Source organism: Sturnira hondurensis, unplaced genomic scaffold (genome assembly GCF_014824575.4).
Source record: "Sturnira hondurensis isolate 20B ecotype Veracruz unplaced genomic scaffold, ASM1482457v3 Scaffold0022566, whole genome shotgun sequence".
NCBI lineage: Eukaryota > Metazoa > Chordata > Mammalia > Chiroptera > Phyllostomidae > Sturnira > Sturnira hondurensis.
The window spans coordinates 6,841,886-6,859,630 of record NW_028095197.1 but is presented as its reverse complement, the minus strand read 5'-3'; the positions used below and the strand labels follow the sequence as shown (position 1 = coordinate 6,859,630).

The window sequence follows — 17,745 nt, the reverse complement described above, 5'->3', positions numbered from 1 at the left end:
ATGAACAGCCCAAAAGATGGTACAAGAAGAACTCAAAGCCCCAAAGCCCATAACTCTAAGCAACCAGGAGATTGCCAGCCTCTCAGATGCACAGTTCAAAACACTCGTCATCAGGATGCTCACAGAACTGGTTGATTTTAGGCACAAATTAGAGGAACATATGAAGGCTAAACTAATTGAAATGAAGGGAGATGCACAGGAAACCAATAGTGATGGAAAGGAAACGGGGACACAAATCAATGGAATGGACCAGAAGGAAGAACAAAACATCCCACCAGAAAGGAATGAAGAAATGAGAATTCAAAAAAATGAGGAGAGGCTTAGGAACCTCCAGGACATCTTTAAACGTTCCAACATCCGGATTATAGGGGTACCAGAAGGGGGAAAGAAACAGCCACGAGTGGAAAACTTATTTGAACAAATAATAAAGGAGAACTTCCCCAGTCTGGCAAAGGAAATAGACTTCCAGGAAATCCAGGAAGCTCAGAGAGTCCCAAAGAAGTTGGACCCAAGAAGGAACACACCAAGGCACATCATAATTACATTAGCCAAGACTAAAATGAAGGAGAGAATCCTAGAAGCAGCAAGGGATAAGGGGACAGTCACCTACAAAGGAGTACCCATCAGACTGTCAGCGGATTTCTCAAAAGAGACCTTACAGGCAAGAAGGGGCTGGAAAGAAGTATTCCAAGTCATGAAATCCAAAGACCTACAGCCAAGATTGCTTTATCCAGCAAAACTTTCATTTAGAATGGAAGGACAGATAAAGTGCTTCTCAGATAAGGTCAAGTTCAAGGAGTTCATCATCACCAAGCCCTTATTATATGAAATGCTAAAGGGACTTATATAAGAAAAAGAAGATGAAAAATATGAACAGTGAAAGGACAGCAAACTCACAGTTATTAACAACCACACCTAAAACAAAAGCAAACCAAGAGGACAGCTAGATCAGGAGTGGAACCATAGAAATGAAGAACACATGGAGGGTTAGAAACAGGGGGGTGGGAGGAGGAGAAGGGGGGAGAAGGCACAGAAAATAGCATAGATGGCAGGCAGAAAATGGATAGGGGGGACAGCGAGAATAGTGGGGGAAATATAGAATCTAAAGAACTTGAGACACGTGGTTAGAAACTAAGGGGGGGAGAATGGTGGGGGAGGTAGTGTGTGGGTGGAGGGGAATGAAGGGGGGAATAGAACAACTGTAATGGTATAATCAATAAAATATATTTTAAAAAATAAATAAATTATAGTGAGGGATTATGATTCATGTAATAAATTAGGAATTCATGAGTTCATACTGATATAAATTGAGGGGAGAAAAGGGAAATCTCTTTCTTATACCAGAATGCCAATTAGTTAATGTAGAAAGGATAACAGAAATAGAAAGTTACCATTTGGCAACCACCATTAGTGGCAGCAAATTCAGATAGAAGTCATCAATGAATACTTGGCTGGTAGGTGGAGGTTTGATGAGGAACAGGATATGGGCATAGTTTCAGAGTATTGTACCACAAACACTTCTCAATTACAAAAGGAAAAATGGTGTCATGATAGTGGAGAGACCTGGCCAATACAAACTTAACCTAGTGATTAAAGTTACTATCACAAGGGTTAGGACAGGTTGACATCGTGTACTTTCTGAAGGAATTCATAAAAAGAGCTCAGCATCACTTTTGATTAACTCCTGCCAAGACAGCATGGTCTGAGTGGGGACATGAGGAAACACTGGATGGACCCAAAATGAAGAATACGCTACAAAATGAAAAGCCTGTGCCATCTTTTGAAGATGAAAAAGACTGAGAAATGGTTCCAGATTAAAGGAGACTATAGAGACACGACTACTAAATGCATCATGTAAGCCTGGATTGGATCCTGGACCAGAAAAGAGACAAGACATTTTTGGGATGGCTGGCAAAATCTACATGGGGCCTTGATGACAGTGTTGCCATCGCTGAGTTCTGGATTTGGACGGTTATATTGCGCTTACACAGGAGAGTAGCCTTGTTTGGGGGAAAATACAAATAAGAGCACTTAGGAGTGATAGAACATTGTATCTGCAACTTTCTCTCATGGTTTAGAAAAAGATTAATCATGATGGATGGAGAACAATGAGGCAAATGTAATAAAATGTCAACAATTGTGCCATCTTGATGAGAAGGATATGGGACATCTTTACACGACTTTTTTTTTTTTACATTGTTTCAGATCTTACTGTGTTGATGCTTTAAGCCTTAAATTAAGGAAACCCATAGAAATTTCTGAATAGTGTGTACAATAGCTAGCTCTGTGTGGGCCAGCTAATGCTACGTGAACTGGCTGGCCAAGTAAAACAACTGACCCTAAGAGGCCTTGAAGCAGTCCCCTGCGTAAATTCAAAATAAAATGGTCTCAAGGTGATTATGGTACTAAAAACAGCCTTTAACTCTATCTTCAGACTCTTAACATACTACTTCTATTTGATTTCCATTAATTAGTAAAGAAGGAAGTGATGGCCACCCTCCCATCTCTTAAGGCTCTAGCTTGCTTGTCACGCATCCCAGATGCACACTAAGATGACTAATCACTGACTGCTTCTTCGGTAACACATGTCTCCCAATTTCAAATGAAAAACTGTTCCGACTAGGACTAGAACAATAGATTTCCTACCTCCTGCAGCTGGAGTCGAACCTTGGTGACTGCTCGGATCCAGTGTGCTCTGGCTTGGGTGAATGGCGAAGACTCATTCTCCTCAGGAAAACTAGTAAAGAAAAGAATGTTCCTTTAAAATAGTCCAGCCAAAATGGTGATAGAAAGAGACTTGATTTGGGGTGGTAAACACACAACACAATATACAGATGACGTATTGTACACCTGAAACCTATATAATTTTATCGACCAATATCACCCAATAAATTCAATAAAAAAGAAAAAAATAGCCCAGGCCACAGGTAACACTGCCAAATATCTAAACTAAAATGATCTATATTCATGCCTATACTTGTTTAGTAATTCAGGCCACTCAAACAGCATAGTCCTGAATATCCAATGTGGAAAAAGTTCCTCCCTGAAATGACAACTCCTTTGAGCTTTTCATCTTTCCCCCTGCTCCTTCCCCCTTTTCACTCACCCAGTGAGGCAGCTCAGGGAGCAGGATACTAGCAGCAATGGCAAAGGCCCTGAGTAAATGTCTAGAATTAAAACTATGCAGAGAGGTATGGAATAACTCTCTCATCCACCTCTCAGGAGCACCAGTCTCCCCTTGGGGGTTCTACATAGAATCTTTAGGACAGAATTTTGTTCGTGGAAACCCTTTCTGCTCCGCTAAGTATTTTGGAAGGTTTACTAATTCCTAGACTATACCGTCTAGGTGCTAAGAAAAAAGCACAGCCTCTTTTTTGCCATGGTCTTATTTCTTGTGCTGCCTCAGGAACACTCTCTGTGAAATGAACAATAAATATAACAAAGTAGCTTTGAGACAGAAATACTACCCTGCGTCATCATCCAGGCACTTGACTGTGGAATAGTGGTTGATTCGCGGTGATAATGCTTCTCCTGTCTCACACTGTGGTATACTGCCAAGGCAGCAAATAAGAATCTACTATCTAGACATGTAAAATATACATGCTGGGCTCTAATGCCACCTAAATGGGTCAATTGTTCTAAAACAACTGCAGGCCCTTCTGGCCAAGTAGACATGGGCTTCACTCGCACAGCTAGGATCTGAGAGGACACAGCCAGTAGAGGACAAATACTCGTGCTGGTCACTTCTGCTGCTCTACCAAGAACTCAACCCAGACAACAGCATCTACCAAGTTTAAAGTCTAGAAAGAGCCATCGTTCAGTGGGTTGTCAACCCAGTAAAAAAGCTGGTCCAGCACTCAGTTTCCTGGATGTTTCATCTATCAGATAAGCCACCAGAAATGAGTGAAGATCAAAAAAAAAGGAAAAGAGAAAATATATTTATGCCTCCAGTGGTAGAGTTGACATACCAACCATTCTCTAAATTTTATCTCGTAATCAGCATTCACGGCTCTGATCTTTCAGCGACAAGCTTTATCATTAGACCTTGATATTTGAGAATCTAAGTCACACCTTCACCTTATCACTCTACCCAAGTGGTTTTCAACAAGGGCAGGGGAAAGCAGGCAATACCTGGAGACATTTTTGGTTGTCACATTGAGGGTTGCTACTGGCATCTAGTGTGTACAGAGCAGGGATGCTAGTAAACACCCTACAATGTGTATAATAGCTCCAAAAACAAAGAGTTATCTGGCTCCAAATGCCAAAACTGAGAAAGCCTGCTCTGCCCTGACTTATCACCAACATTACTGACCCATTTAACTCAATAATAACACTCAAACTCTGTACTAAGCTTCATTATAAGACTGTTAAAGGGCACATTTAAAATTTTTCTTATGGGTACCAATTGCCAGATACACTGCTGGGCCCTGGGAGGCAGAAGGGGCTTAGATCTGGCTTCCGCACCCATTCTATCTCAACTGTGTCCTGGTTTTCTTGGCTAGGGAAAAACAACACAAAACAAAAAGCAATGTTCACAAAAAAATTGTGAAAGACAAATACCATATGATCTCACCTATAAGTGGAACCTAATCAACAAAACAAACAAGCAAGCAAAATATAACCAGAGACATTGAAATAAAAAACAAACTGACAGTAACCAGAGAGGAGAGAGGAGAGGGATAATGGGAGAAAATAAGGGAAGGGCCATCGAGGAACATGTATAAAGGACATATGGACAAATTCAATGAGGGTAAGTTTGAGGGTGGGAGGCAGGGATGGGTGGGGCAGGGATGTGTGGCAGGGTGAAAATGGGGACAACTGTACTTGAACAACAATAAAAAATGAAAGAAAGAAAGAATTTAAAACATTAATATGCTAGAAAGCGATTTCATTCTAAGCAGCTCCTTTGAATGAAATAATCAGCAGGACTCAGATCAGTTCCAAACTCGGAGGCTGCCATATATGGGGTCAATTAGTAAGCCAAGAACTGCAGACTCAAGAAAGTCTGGAACACTGTAGCTATCTACAAGGAACCCAAGAATTCTTCAGAGATCCTCAAAATATTTTGGGCCCTGACTGGTTTGGCTTAGTGGATTGAGCACCAGCCTGTGAACAAACAGATCACCAGTTCGATTTCCTTTCAGGGCACATGCCTGGGTTGCAGGCCAGGTCTCCATTTTGGGGAGTGTGAGAGGTAACTGCCCAATGTTTCTCTTCATCTCTTTCTCCCTCCTTTCCCCTCTCTCTGAAAATAAATAAATAAAATCTTAAAAGATATATCTTGGGACTCATACCAAAAATCAGAGGAAGCAACAAAGAGCTAAAACTCAGTACCCTGATCATCACCAAACCCAGCCCAAACCCAGCTGTAGGGAAACAAATGAAAAGCACTATACTCAGCAATATAACAGGAAAGGTATGAAGAAACAGTGTGAGCTCCTCAAGACAGCCATCACCTACCTCTCCTGGGGGCCTGGGACACGGTCTTTGTGTAGCACCAGATCTGGGGTAGGACAGGCTGTGACATCTTGTTTCTTCTCCTTGGATTCACAAGCTCTCCCCTTCTCTTCTTCACCTGTCACTTCCAAGGCTTTAACTTGTTCTCCAAAACCCACTTGGCCATCTTTTGAGAGACTACCAGAACTGTGGCAGGAATGAATTGAGTCCCTCTCCCGACGATCATCATCTTGTTCATGACACTGATCTAGTTCACTCAGCTGAGAGCTTCCTTGGCTCACATTGCAGGAGGAGCCAAACCTACTACTGCTGGTAGGGCTGTGAGAAGGAGAAGACAGATGAGTAAATAAATGGACACTAAGGACCAGGGCAAATGTAATGGATGAATCTGGGAAATGATGAAAAACAAACAGGACGTTCCTAGGAAAAGAGGACCAAACTTTACAATCTAGAACTAGTCTCTACTCAGCAGAGTCACAACAGGGAAAAAACACATGTTGCTTTCTCAAATAGCACTTAACTTCAACCCTATAAAATTGACTTTGAAGAATACTTTATCTTAATGTGATATTTATAAGTAGGTAAGGAATTATTAAAAGTCTAAAATTATTATGTCTAAAATTCTTTACTTAGACTTCTAAAGAAACTTGTCCAGTGGCTGTGATTAGTTTTTTAATTTCCACACAATAAAGTGGGTGAATTCTACTCCCTTTTGCTATTATTTGTTAACCTGAAGTCTCCTGTTCCTACTCTACATTTGTAAATGTGAATACCTATCCTATAGGATGAGCAAAGGACAGTGGACACGTTCCTTCAATTATCTCTCAGCCATCTGCACAATGAGGTAATGGAAGGCACTATCATGTGCAGGTAATGGAGGTAAGGATCAAGAAACTCCTCAGGGAACCTCATCAACCATTCATCTCATGAATGTTACAATGATACCCCTGGCAGCACAGGGAATGCCCCAAAGATAAACTTGCCCATCTGTAACTGAGTTGCTCTCAGGACATAGCTCAGTTTTGGATAGAGTGGACAAAGTCCAAATCCAGGATCTGGGTCAGGGCCATAATAATGAACTTTTCTACCTGAAGAGAGGCCAGCCCAACCCTCTCTCAATCAATTGAATCCCCATATCCAGAAAGGAAATTTATTCCCTTGCTATGACAGATAGCACCTGTAGCAGAGAAAGTGACAAGGAATCATGGCCAGAAAGAAGAGCAGTATCCAGAAGTCACTCCCTTCAGCTATACACTGAACCTAAGGGATTCTGACCTATCCAAGATAGAGGGACCTAGTGATGAGCTACAAGATCTATCCCTGCACATTCGGATAGTTCTATCCCAAGTCAGGAGTCCTCATTGTAAAACACCCTTCTGGTGTCTGGTTGGAAAACCTCCATGAAAAAAGGACAAAGAATTTCCTTGCCATGGGATCAAGCCTTTAACTAAAGGGCTTATGTTCATTCTTGGCTAAAAGAAGATATATGGTTGTTTTCCAATGATATTTTCCCTATGGTTCCTCCCAATTACCTAGTACTTCCAGGCTGATTTCTGATCCTTCATCCCATGGGAACAGGACAGATACCAGGTTACTGTTCTGAGTGGTTCCCAACAGCCACCTCCACCTCCCACACACACCCCTAGAGCCCCTGACTGGCCCCTTTGGGCAGTTTGGGGCCAGAGATCAAGGCATCTTTCTTAAACTGCACTGTATGGTGCTTCTTCTTAGCAGAAATAATAGAACTCTTTGTAGATACAGCCTGAACAATGGTCCAGACTGAAGAACTACAGCAAACATTAGCCCGGAGCTCCTGTGAGACTTGACTCAAAACACTTATCAGACATGTCTCAAGGACAGTAAAAGGCAGAGACTACAGGAAGTTACACAAATTCAGTGGAATAGAATATAGAATATAGATTATCCTAAGCCATCCTTTGCACTTTGTATTTTACTTAATATCCTCATTACCACTGGAGAAAGCATCTTAGAAGACTTACAAAAACAAAGCAAAGTAGTCCCTCCCCAGCTACTACAGACATTAAGTGCCAAAGGCACAAGGAAGCATCCTAGCCCATCATGTGATTGTGATTAATATATGCCACTCAACTACTTGTGGCCTCTTCCTACCCTCCTTTCTCTATTCCACGTTATATAGGGCAGAGAAAATCAGAGTGAGTAAATCTCAGGGCCTAGCCTTTCCTTTAAGCAGGAAGCTCCTTCTTCCAATAAATTAAATTTGGCACTAGAGAGAAGGGAGAGGATGAAAAGACCCACACACTATTTCTTGTTACTTAACCTCTAATTAACATGAAGCTCAGGTGCTAGGAAAGAAGCAGAAAGGATAAAAAGCAGGCTATGACTAATCTACCACTAAGCCACTGCATCATAAATGGTCAATTTCTTAAAAGCATTTATGATGCGTTAGTTGAGAACCGGCCTTTTGTTGGTCTTTAGTTCTTTGATGCCATGCAGAGTAACTGGCAGTTGCACATTCAAAACAGAGTCAGTGCTAGCAGGCATTGCCTCCTCTTCTTGTGTTTCTGGTTGGTGAAGTAGCTTAGAAACAGTGCAGTGCTCTTTCTCATGATTGCCTGAAGGGCTGGTGAGGTCAGAGAGGTTGCCTTTAGTATTCCAGTCTTCCCCAGATGCTGGGATTTCCTGTTGGCTTTCCACTTCTCCAGATCCTATAAACCCATGAGTACATATTCTTGGTTTGGCCTCCAGGTGCTCAGAGGTCACAGCAAGCTGGATAGAGACCTTAGCTGGCTCAGCACTGGCCCCAGACATTTGAGAAGACTCCAAAGCTTTGTCACCTTCATTGGCATTAAGGTCCTGATCACCCCTGATAATCCAAACTGGAGAGGATTCTGTAGGCCTTCGTTCAGGGTCCCCTTTGCTCTCTTTTGGCCATGGGAATAAAAGATCCAGCTTCTTTCCAAACCTTAGTTTGGGATCACTTGCCACTACACTCCCTTTTTCCTCATTACCTCCCTCAAACAGAGTTGACAGCTTTTTAAAACCAGACATTAAACCAGTTTCTGCTGCCTTGTTGCCAGAGGAGGAAGATGAGGAAAAGAAAGAGCTCAGTGGTTTCCCATAGTCAATAGCAGAGGATGGGAAACGAAGCTTTGGCCAATTGGTCATGTTTGGGGTCTCAAAACATGGTCTTGGCTGCTCTGTCTCCTGAGGGGTTACAGTTGGATCTTTCTGGGCATCAAGTATCCCGTAACTTCTTTTGGCACAAAGCACAGGTTCCTCTAGCAAAGGGCAAGAAAGGGACCCTTGTGTTTCTGGTGTGGCACTCTGGCTAACTGAACTTGTCTCATTGAACAGTGTAGTAGTATTGGTTTCTAGTGAATTGGTTGCCTGTGGCTCTAAGACGTCTTGTTTTGTAGAGGCAGACTGCATAGCTGGCACTGGCTCAAGAGGAAGAGGTGGCTGAATTAGAGGTGGAAGCTCTTTGGTGATCCAGAGAGGATCTGTATGCAACTGTGTTGGCAATGAGATATGCTCTGCTTCAAACGATGCCTCTGTGTCTGTACCCTGCAATATCCCCATGTCTCCTTCATCACTCAGTGATAATATTCCTTGCCCAGTATCATCCCCTGAGACAGAAGATGCAGCCCCAATTGTTTCAGAACCCTGACATTCTGGGATATTGTCAAGAATATCATTTTCCATTTCAGCCAATAGTTTTAGATCATCTGTCAAGGTCTTGTCAGGAATATTACTGTTTTCCATTTCAGTTGTTAGGTTGGGATCATCTGTCAAGGTCTCTGAGTCCAACTTTGCACTAACCACATTTATTCTACAGTCACTGTGAGTAGATTCCAAATTGATTGATTCAGAAGCAGAATCTCTCCACAAATTTTCTGGAGGTACCAATCCTACAGCATTTCTGGAACTAACATTTTGAAGCTGTGCAGTAGTTGGGATAGATGATTCTTTTTTATATGTCTCTGGTTTGGGACTTTTGAAAATTCCAAATAACTCATCTTTGAGTGGCTGAGACGATGCACCAGAAGACAGAGAGAAGAAGGAGTTTTTCTTTGGGGGTTTAGAAGAAAATAATCCAGAGAAAGTTTTGGAAGGTTCAATTAAGCTCCCAGAGAAAGATTTCACTTTGGTCACAAACCCTGAAAGCATTTCTACTGAAGAATCCAGTACTGATTTGTCTTCCTCTTTATCTGTGTCTTGGCTCTGGAGGTGCCCTGCACACTCTAGCTCCACAGAGCCTGAAGAGATTGGCTCCACGATCTGTGTTAAGATCTCAACAGGGGCCTTTTCTAATGGCAAGTTCAGTGGGTCTCTAGAAATTCTTTCATTTTGGTGATGGTTAGTACAAGTGTCTAAATTGTTGAGATTTTCAATCAAATGGCTATCATGTGAAAAAGATTTGGCCAGCAAGCCTCTAGGGAAGGCTTCCTGTATGAAATCTTCATGAGAAGCTACGCCAAGGGCCTCTGGACCACTGAGCAGTGTTTCAGTCTGTGCCTGAAATCCTGGTGAATGAGGAACATTGTCTTTTTGCAACTGATTCATCTGGAAATCTGGTAAAGATATCCCAGGTCCATTACTGGACTCTAGTTTTCCCTGATAGGCCTCCGCTACATTGAGCTCATCTTCAAGGAAGGCAACCTCAATAGTGTTGCTAATGGAAACACAAGGAGTCATCTGATGTTCATGGACCACCTCCTGAACTATGCTATCTGTATTGCCACAGGGACTTTCAGTCATTGTGCCACCCATGTCTACGAAAACATTTGGCTTCTTACAGGGCTGGGGAGTCACTGGAGTAACAGTTGAAAGGCTATGCTTTTCCCCAGGAGTCTGCTGTTGTTCATCCAAAAAGGACAAGCTGAAGAAACTAAAAGACCTTTTATGAGAGGCATCCTTCTTGATGCCCAAATTAGTAGTGGAAAAAAAGGAAGGAAGTGTGAATAGCCCTTCTGCTTGAGATTTGGTTCTTGGTAGAGTAGCAGAGGCTTTGTTCTCAGATTTTTCAGATCCAGTCAGGAAAGAAAATATACTCTTACTGGTTGGCAACTCTGGTTGGGATGGAGATGTTGTAGCAGTTGAAAAGCTCAAGTCTTTGTCAGAAAAATGACCTTGTTCATTTGAAGTTTTTCTGCTCAGAATATCAAAAGATATTTTATTACTTCTTGAAACTTCTGTCACTGTAGACACATGACTAGTTTCTATTGAGTCTCCTGATGACTCTTTGAGACAATTTTTTGAGAAAGATGGATTTGGTGATTGCTGGATTAGGTGGTCTCTGGAGGGTGCCTCTTTTTCAATCAAATTATTACCCTGGATGTTCTTAGTTGATGGTTCCTTTAGTCCACCGTCATCAATAGTAGTCTGTTTATTCAGACTTCTAATGCGAACTTTCCCTTTAGACGAAATTGGTTCAACGGGAAAGTTCCCAACATCCTGCCTAGTTAGTCTTGTGGGACTAGGACTTGACTTGACCTCATCCTTATTAGTCACTGAAGAAACAGACATATTTTCAGTTGTCTGTGTAGCAGATCCATTGGTTTTAAAGAAATCTCCCAGAGTACCAAAAAAATTTGAAACACCGAAAGATTCATTCTTTTCTTGAGATGTCATCTTTTTATTTTTATCACCACTCTTTTCTAAGGTTGGTGATCCTTCTTTATTCACCTGGGTTTTTAAAAGGTTCAAAAATCCAGATGGCTGTTTTTCATTTGCTGTTGGACGTACTGAAGAGTCTTCTCCCCGACCGAAGAGTTTCAATGCACTCTTAAACAATGTTCTCTCAGACTCTTTGGAAGACTGGTCCTGGGGAAGCTCACAATTCTTGTGTTCATCCCTACTAAACTGTGATGCAAGAGTAACTGAATTAGAGTCAGATGTGATTATTTCATCTTCTTTGCCTAATTTAGCCTGAGAAGTTGTTTGGCTTACCTGGAAAACAGATTTTAACAAACTTTGTTTTTTCACATGAATGCTTTTATTTAAGGGGAAATCTTGCTTCATATTTTCAGTAGATTCCAGTTGTTGAACATTGGATACTGTTTGTCTCTCTGAATCCTTCTTAAGAAGATTTTCTTCCTTATTTTGGGATTTACTCTCTGATTGCTTACTCAAGATTAATGACTGAAGATCATCATTTGTAAACACTGCTAAGTTAGACTGATGATCCTTTTTATGCAAGGCTGAAGATTCTAAGGATTCATTCTTTTCAAACTTCAAAGCACTTCCAACTGAAGCACCCAAATCAGAAAATAATGAAGTCACTTTGTTTAATGATGACATCTCTTCTGCTTGCTGTGGGTTGTCAGTCATATTCTCAAGATGAACAAAAGTGGCACTGTCTTGAGAAGACTGAAGCCAATGAAAACTGGAAAGGTGAGAAAATGAATCCTTAGCTACAGCCTGGTTCTTATCTCCTTTGTTAATTTGATTTTCATTTAAGACACAATTACCAATACTTTGGAGTTGATTTCTGAGATCCAAGGTACATTCAAAGTCTTCAGAATCACACAGACTTTCTTCAAAAAATCCAAAATCTTCTTCAAATTTTTTAGAATTATAGACTGAAAAATCTAATGGTTGGTCCATTTGGCCATAACTTGACTCTTCATGTACTTGTGAAAAAGCTCCTAAATTTAGATACATTTGTCCACTACTTCTAGGAAAAACTATAGATAAATCAAGAGGGTCCTCAATTGGTTCCTCTTCAACATACCACAATAACTTATCCTCCTTGTCTAGTACTTCAAAACTGCAGGGAGAAATAATGCTGTCATCCAATAAAATACTTGATAGATGATTTGTCTGCAGGTCACGATTCAAATACTCTTGGTAAGAATAATCAGGTATAAATAAATAAGCATATTGCCCAGTAGAATCAGTGAGGAGAGAATAGATATATTGACCATCATGGAACACATAATATCCATAGTCTCCATCCTCCGATGGCCACCACACTCCATTTTCAAGACATGACAACCATTCCTGGTATTCATAACCAACACTTGAGAAAACAAAGTTTGCACCCATTCTTAATGATTCTTGATCAACCATGGGGTATGTGGTCTTTTCATGACCTGAAGAATAACTTAAATCAATGGGCAATTCTTCCAGTGAATTCTTAGTCTCCTTAATTGGAAGATGACAAGAACTTCCATATAATGAGTTAGTTGCCCACATATCACCTCCTAATAAGTAATCTTCATTAAATGTAAATTGATTGAATGATTCATATGGTAAGTCACACCAAATGACACCGTTTGAATTTGTTCTCCACTCCAAGATGTTTGCATTTTGATCTTTTTGGCAAAAATTTATTGCTGAGTTTTCTGAGTCAGGCCAGAAAAAAACATCAGCTGATGGAAATGTATTTTGATTCAACATATAATAAGCTGGCTGAAGTATTCTGGAATTTTTAGAGAAATTTTTTCTATCAGAGTCCCATTTGTAACAGAAAGGATTGTTCATCTCTTCAAAAGCCTGAGAGTGATTTGATTTATCAGGAATGCTAGTACTCAGTATAGGTGAATTTAACCTATTTGAATTTTCATATAGGTTTGCCTCAAGAATATGGTGTGGTGTTGGCTTCTTTGGCAAAGACTTCTCTACAAGGTCCTGCTTAGCACTTAGTGTACAGTGAAGTACACTGTTCTCAGGAAAGGAGCAATGCTTTTCATTGTGCTGGGTTTTCCATGCAGAAGAGCAAGGATGATTATCAACTGAAGCATCAGCTGATGGTTTGTTTTCTTTAGGTAAAGATAAGAAGCTTTTTATCAAGCCAGAAGTTTCCTGTTTTTCAACATGGTCCCTCTGGTTCTCAGAAGTCACACATGAAGTAACAGCAATCTCATCCAAGGATAAATGCTTATTTCCATTCAAACTCTTTGTGTCACTTAAAAACATGGACTTTGCTTCATCTGGTTTACAGTCAGTCATACTGCTATTGGATATCAAGTTAAATATTCCTGAGAGTAAGCTTGGGGTGTTATTCCTGTCATGAGAGTCATCATTTTTTGAATTTATTTCTTGTGAACTAGACAAGTTTTTAAGAGAAGAGAATCCATTAAATAGGCCAGAAAGGAGACCTCCTTGGGTTCTTTGCTTGGAAGCTTTATCTACAAGTTTGTCTTCTCCAATTTCATTAACCAAGGTTGATTTGGAAATGGTAGGAATCGATGCTAGTGAAGAGTCTGATATTGTCAAAGATGTCACTTGTGTAAGAGTCTTACTTTCTCCTAAAGAATCAGAAAGTCTATGTTCTTTGGGCCCAACTTCAGGGATGGCTAAAGTGTCTCTTTCACAGTTCTCTTCTGTTGTGTGTTCACTTGAATTTAATTTCTCTATACTTCCAAATTTCCCAAGATCACTATTTATATTTGGAACTAAATCAGACATTATTTTATTAAGTGTGTTATCTTTGGAACAATTTTTTTGATTATTCTTATTAAATGTCTCTGTATCACCAAACTTTTCTAGATTATTACAAATATTTGGAACTGAACTAGATTCTATTGAACTAAGTTTGCTATTTTCTTGGCAGTTGCTTTGAATCTCTTCATTGATGGTTACTTCAGAGCCATGAAAACTCTGGTCATTAACAGTGTTATTGCTGTCAGTGAAAGGAAATTTAAACAAAGGAAAAATGCTTCCTTTCTCTTTTAAATCCTGCTGCTTTTCAGAATGACTAAGAACTCTGAGAAATGGAATATGTAGTTTTCCACTGAAGGAAAAGGAATGTCCATCTTTCTTAGGAATCCTTTCCCACCCATCTTCCTCCAATGAGTGAGTTTTCCTAGATTCTGACAAAATTTCCTTTGAACAGTTTTCAGGGGAAGTGAGCAAAAACTGGCTAAAGGATCTTCTGAGTGGCTCAAGGAAATTATCATCACCAGGCACTCTGTCCCCCTCTAATGACTTTGAAGAAGGCTCTTTGTTTGTAGTTCTCCTACCAACTATACAAGGATGTCCTGGAGTATCTTTGACACATATTTTTGGTTCATCTGGTAACAGAGACAGGTCTGTATGGGGTTTTCGCTCCAACAGAATATCAATATCATTTTTCTCACTTGCAGAACTACCTAAGTTTGAAGGTTCATTGGCTGTTTGAGAAGAAAACAAATCCTCATTTGTGAGCATTTGGGACAAGTCCACAGTGTCTCCATTATTCCTATCTAATGCAACAATGCTGCTGTCTTTGCCAAGGGTGCCTTCCCTTTGACTTGACTCTGACCCACACCCAACATTTTCCTTTATTTTTGCCTTGTTTTTGTCACCATCTTTTTTAGTTTCATCCTTTTCCAAAAAGGTCTTTAATGGACTTAGCATGCTGAAGACAGACTTTATAACTGAACTCTGACTCTGTGGAGCAGAGTCCCTTCTAAGAGTTTCTTTTGCATCCTGAAAGCTTAAACTTCCAGTTCTACTGCTTGTGTGCTCATTTTCAAAGGTTATGTCACATCTGCCAAAATCCTTATTGTCAACATTCTGAGAAGATAATGGAGACTGCATGGAAAGATGCTTGTCTGATACCGACTTGGCTCTGGGACTAGATCCCAAATTAATTGTCTCTATTTGATTAAGAGTTTCTGTTTTCTCTGGAATGAAAGAACCCAGCTTTTCCATTGAGATTGTTAGATGCTTTGTACCTGAGCCCACCTTTTCTGTGAGTGAACTAAACAAAGAACCAACAGCACATTTCATTCCATTCAACTCAGGAAAACAAATGGCCTTGTCTTTGTCATTCTTGATAATGGTTACAAGTAGTATTTGATCCCCAGGCTTTTTGTGTTCTGCATTATCAAGAATACTATTATGTGTAGGTAATTTTTCAGTTTTTGAAAGGGAACCAAATTTATTAATCTCCTTTTCCTTCTCTGCTAAGTATTCTGAGACTGTTTCTACAAAACACTGAAGCTCATCCATTGTATCAATATAGTGGTCCCTGGGTTCCTCCGTAGAAGGGGTCATCTCTTCCATGGGGAAACCAGACAGATCTCCAAGTGTGTTTGCATAGCAATTCATCCTTTGTAAAGGGAATGCTGGATTTACTACATAATGTTCTTTAGGAAAGCTTTCAATATGATGGACATTGGATGGAGGGCATGTTGGTGACAGTAAACCTTCCTGCTTATCAGAAATGGGGGAATCCAGAAGTTCATCAGAAGTACTGCTAGTAGAATCTTCAAGAATATCCAAAGGAATGAAATCAGTGACATGCTGTTTTAAGCCAGGTAACTTTTCACAATTCTTAAAACAACCAGGAAGATCATAATCATGACTTTCCAACTTAGTGGTCCACATGCCACTATTAACCACAAGTGCATTTTTGTAGGGATGGGAAACTGGGTAATTTTGTTTCTTCTTTTCAATGTGGCAAAAGTTACAACTTTCACTATAAGGATACGTACTTTCGAAATTAGTCTTAGTTCCTAATCTCTCATCATATTGTTTTCTCTCACTGTCTCCAAAATGACTGCACAGGGGTTTCTTTTTCCTTCTCCTATCGATTGTATTATATTTCTGAGGATATCTGGAGCAAACAGATGTTTCAAACTTAAGGTCAAAATTAAAGGCAGTAGAGAATTCTGTTTCCTGGCTTGGAGAGGGTATCCTTTTCCAACTCTTGTACTTTGGTTGTACTTTTTGTCTATAATATTTATCAGTTTTTGAAAGAGTTCTAATTTCCTTTAGTTCTGCTTCTTTTACATTTATGTTACTGTTTTCTAGAAATTCTTGTGATATTCTCCCCTCCATCTGCTTATATACACCTTCTTGCTCTTCATAGTCAACATCAGAGAAAGCAGACATAACCCTAATTCTGTCAATTTTAGCCTGCTGGCTTTGTCTGATGTAAAGGAATAAATTTGAAGGAATAGTAAGGCAAAGAAAAAAAGGAAAAATAGGGAAAAGAAAGAAACAGATGAGATTTAGTGCACATTCAATGAGAAAACTAGAATTAGTAAAATTGTCAATTTGATAAAAAACCATTTGGACTGAAAAAAACAAGGAAATCCACATAAACTTAAATCAATATTATAGCACTGTAATCAAAGAGTATTTTCCACATCAAAAAAAGAACAGCTATAACAATAACTCTAAAATACTTCACTTGCTACCATTAGCTTTTTAGATCCTTTATTTTCTAAGAAAGAAACAAAGAAAATGAACATGTCTTATCAATACATAGTAGTAATTTTCAACCTTTCATATCTCATGGCACACATAAACTAATTACTAAACTTCTGCAGCACACCAAAAAATATATTTCTTGCCAATCTAACAAAAAATTAGGTATAATTTTGATCCATTCACACAAGATGGCTATTGTTGTATTGGCCATCATTTTTTTTCATCTGATAATTTAAGGAGAAAGAGGTCTGTGAGCCTGACAAAATAGTCAGGTATTGCATGTTTTAAAAAATACTTGTAGCATACCAGCTGAAAATCCCTGATATACAGGATGCATCTATGATGCCAAAGTTTAGAACTATTAAGTATTCTATGAAAATATATCAAAGAAATATATCAAAGAAAAGATTTCGAGAAACCTAAATTTGCTGATGAATTTGGGTCTGAAGAGAAGTCAAGCTATTAACCTGCTGAAAGTTAGATCTGAGGCAGTAAGCCAAGAATATGGTTCAATATATTTCTTTTAGAAAGAAAAAATATATACATAATGAAAATAATCTTTGACTTATTTTCAGAAGTCATGCCTTGTTATAGTACCAAAAACAGCAAATTATTTGGTTATTATTTATTTTTTGTGTACAATTTAAGGCTGTATGCATTGAGGACTACAGTGAAATTAATGTCTTTCTCTACACTGCTTGCAACGGCAGAAGCATCATGTGCAGCTTAGGTCAATGAAGACAGAAGACAGCAGACCTCTCCCTCAGTTAGGTTAGAGACTACCTGTTTCCCGGGTAGTGAGGTGGGGGTAGAAAAGGCCTGCAGACTAGAAGCTTGTCAGCTCAGTGTTTTCTTTTTTAGATCTCATATCCAATGGTGTTTATTCAAGAAACAGAAACTAGATCAAAGTGGTAACTTAGTCACTAAAAATCTTTAAGAGTGAGACTGATGGTCTTTTGACACCTCTTAACACTAGAAATACTTTGGCTATATATTATCTAACAAAGTCCAATTCTACTGTCAAACCTCAAATTCTGTAATTTTACATAATTTACATGTATTTCCCATTACTCGTTAGGCAAAAGACCATTTCATAGAGTGAGGAAATCAACTTTACCAATTTTTTTACATGCAGTTTCCTTAATCTCCAGTCTCCTCGGA

At 39.6% G+C, this 17,745-nt stretch overlaps 1 protein-coding gene across 16 annotated transcripts in view; it reads right to left on the bottom strand.

Moving 5' to 3' along the window:
• UNC13B (unc-13 homolog B) overlaps positions 1 to 17,745 on the bottom strand; it is a 219,051-nt gene that overhangs the window by 82,926 nt on the left and 118,380 nt on the right. For 10 of the 16 annotated variants that reach the window (XM_037036045.1, XM_037036051.1, XM_037036049.1 and 7 more), the window contains 3 exons: positions 7,898 to 16,300; positions 5,461 to 5,775; positions 2,647 to 2,737 (listed from right to left, as the gene is read on the bottom strand). In XM_037036045.1, the coding sequence (XP_036891940.1) occupies positions 2,647 to 2,737; positions 5,461 to 5,775; positions 7,898 to 16,300 (8,809 nt within the window). The remainder of the gene's footprint in view (positions 1 to 2,646; positions 2,738 to 5,460; positions 5,776 to 7,897; positions 16,301 to 17,745) is intronic. The other 6 variants (XM_037036055.1, XM_037036057.1, XM_037036059.1 and 3 more) reach the window with 1 other exon arrangement.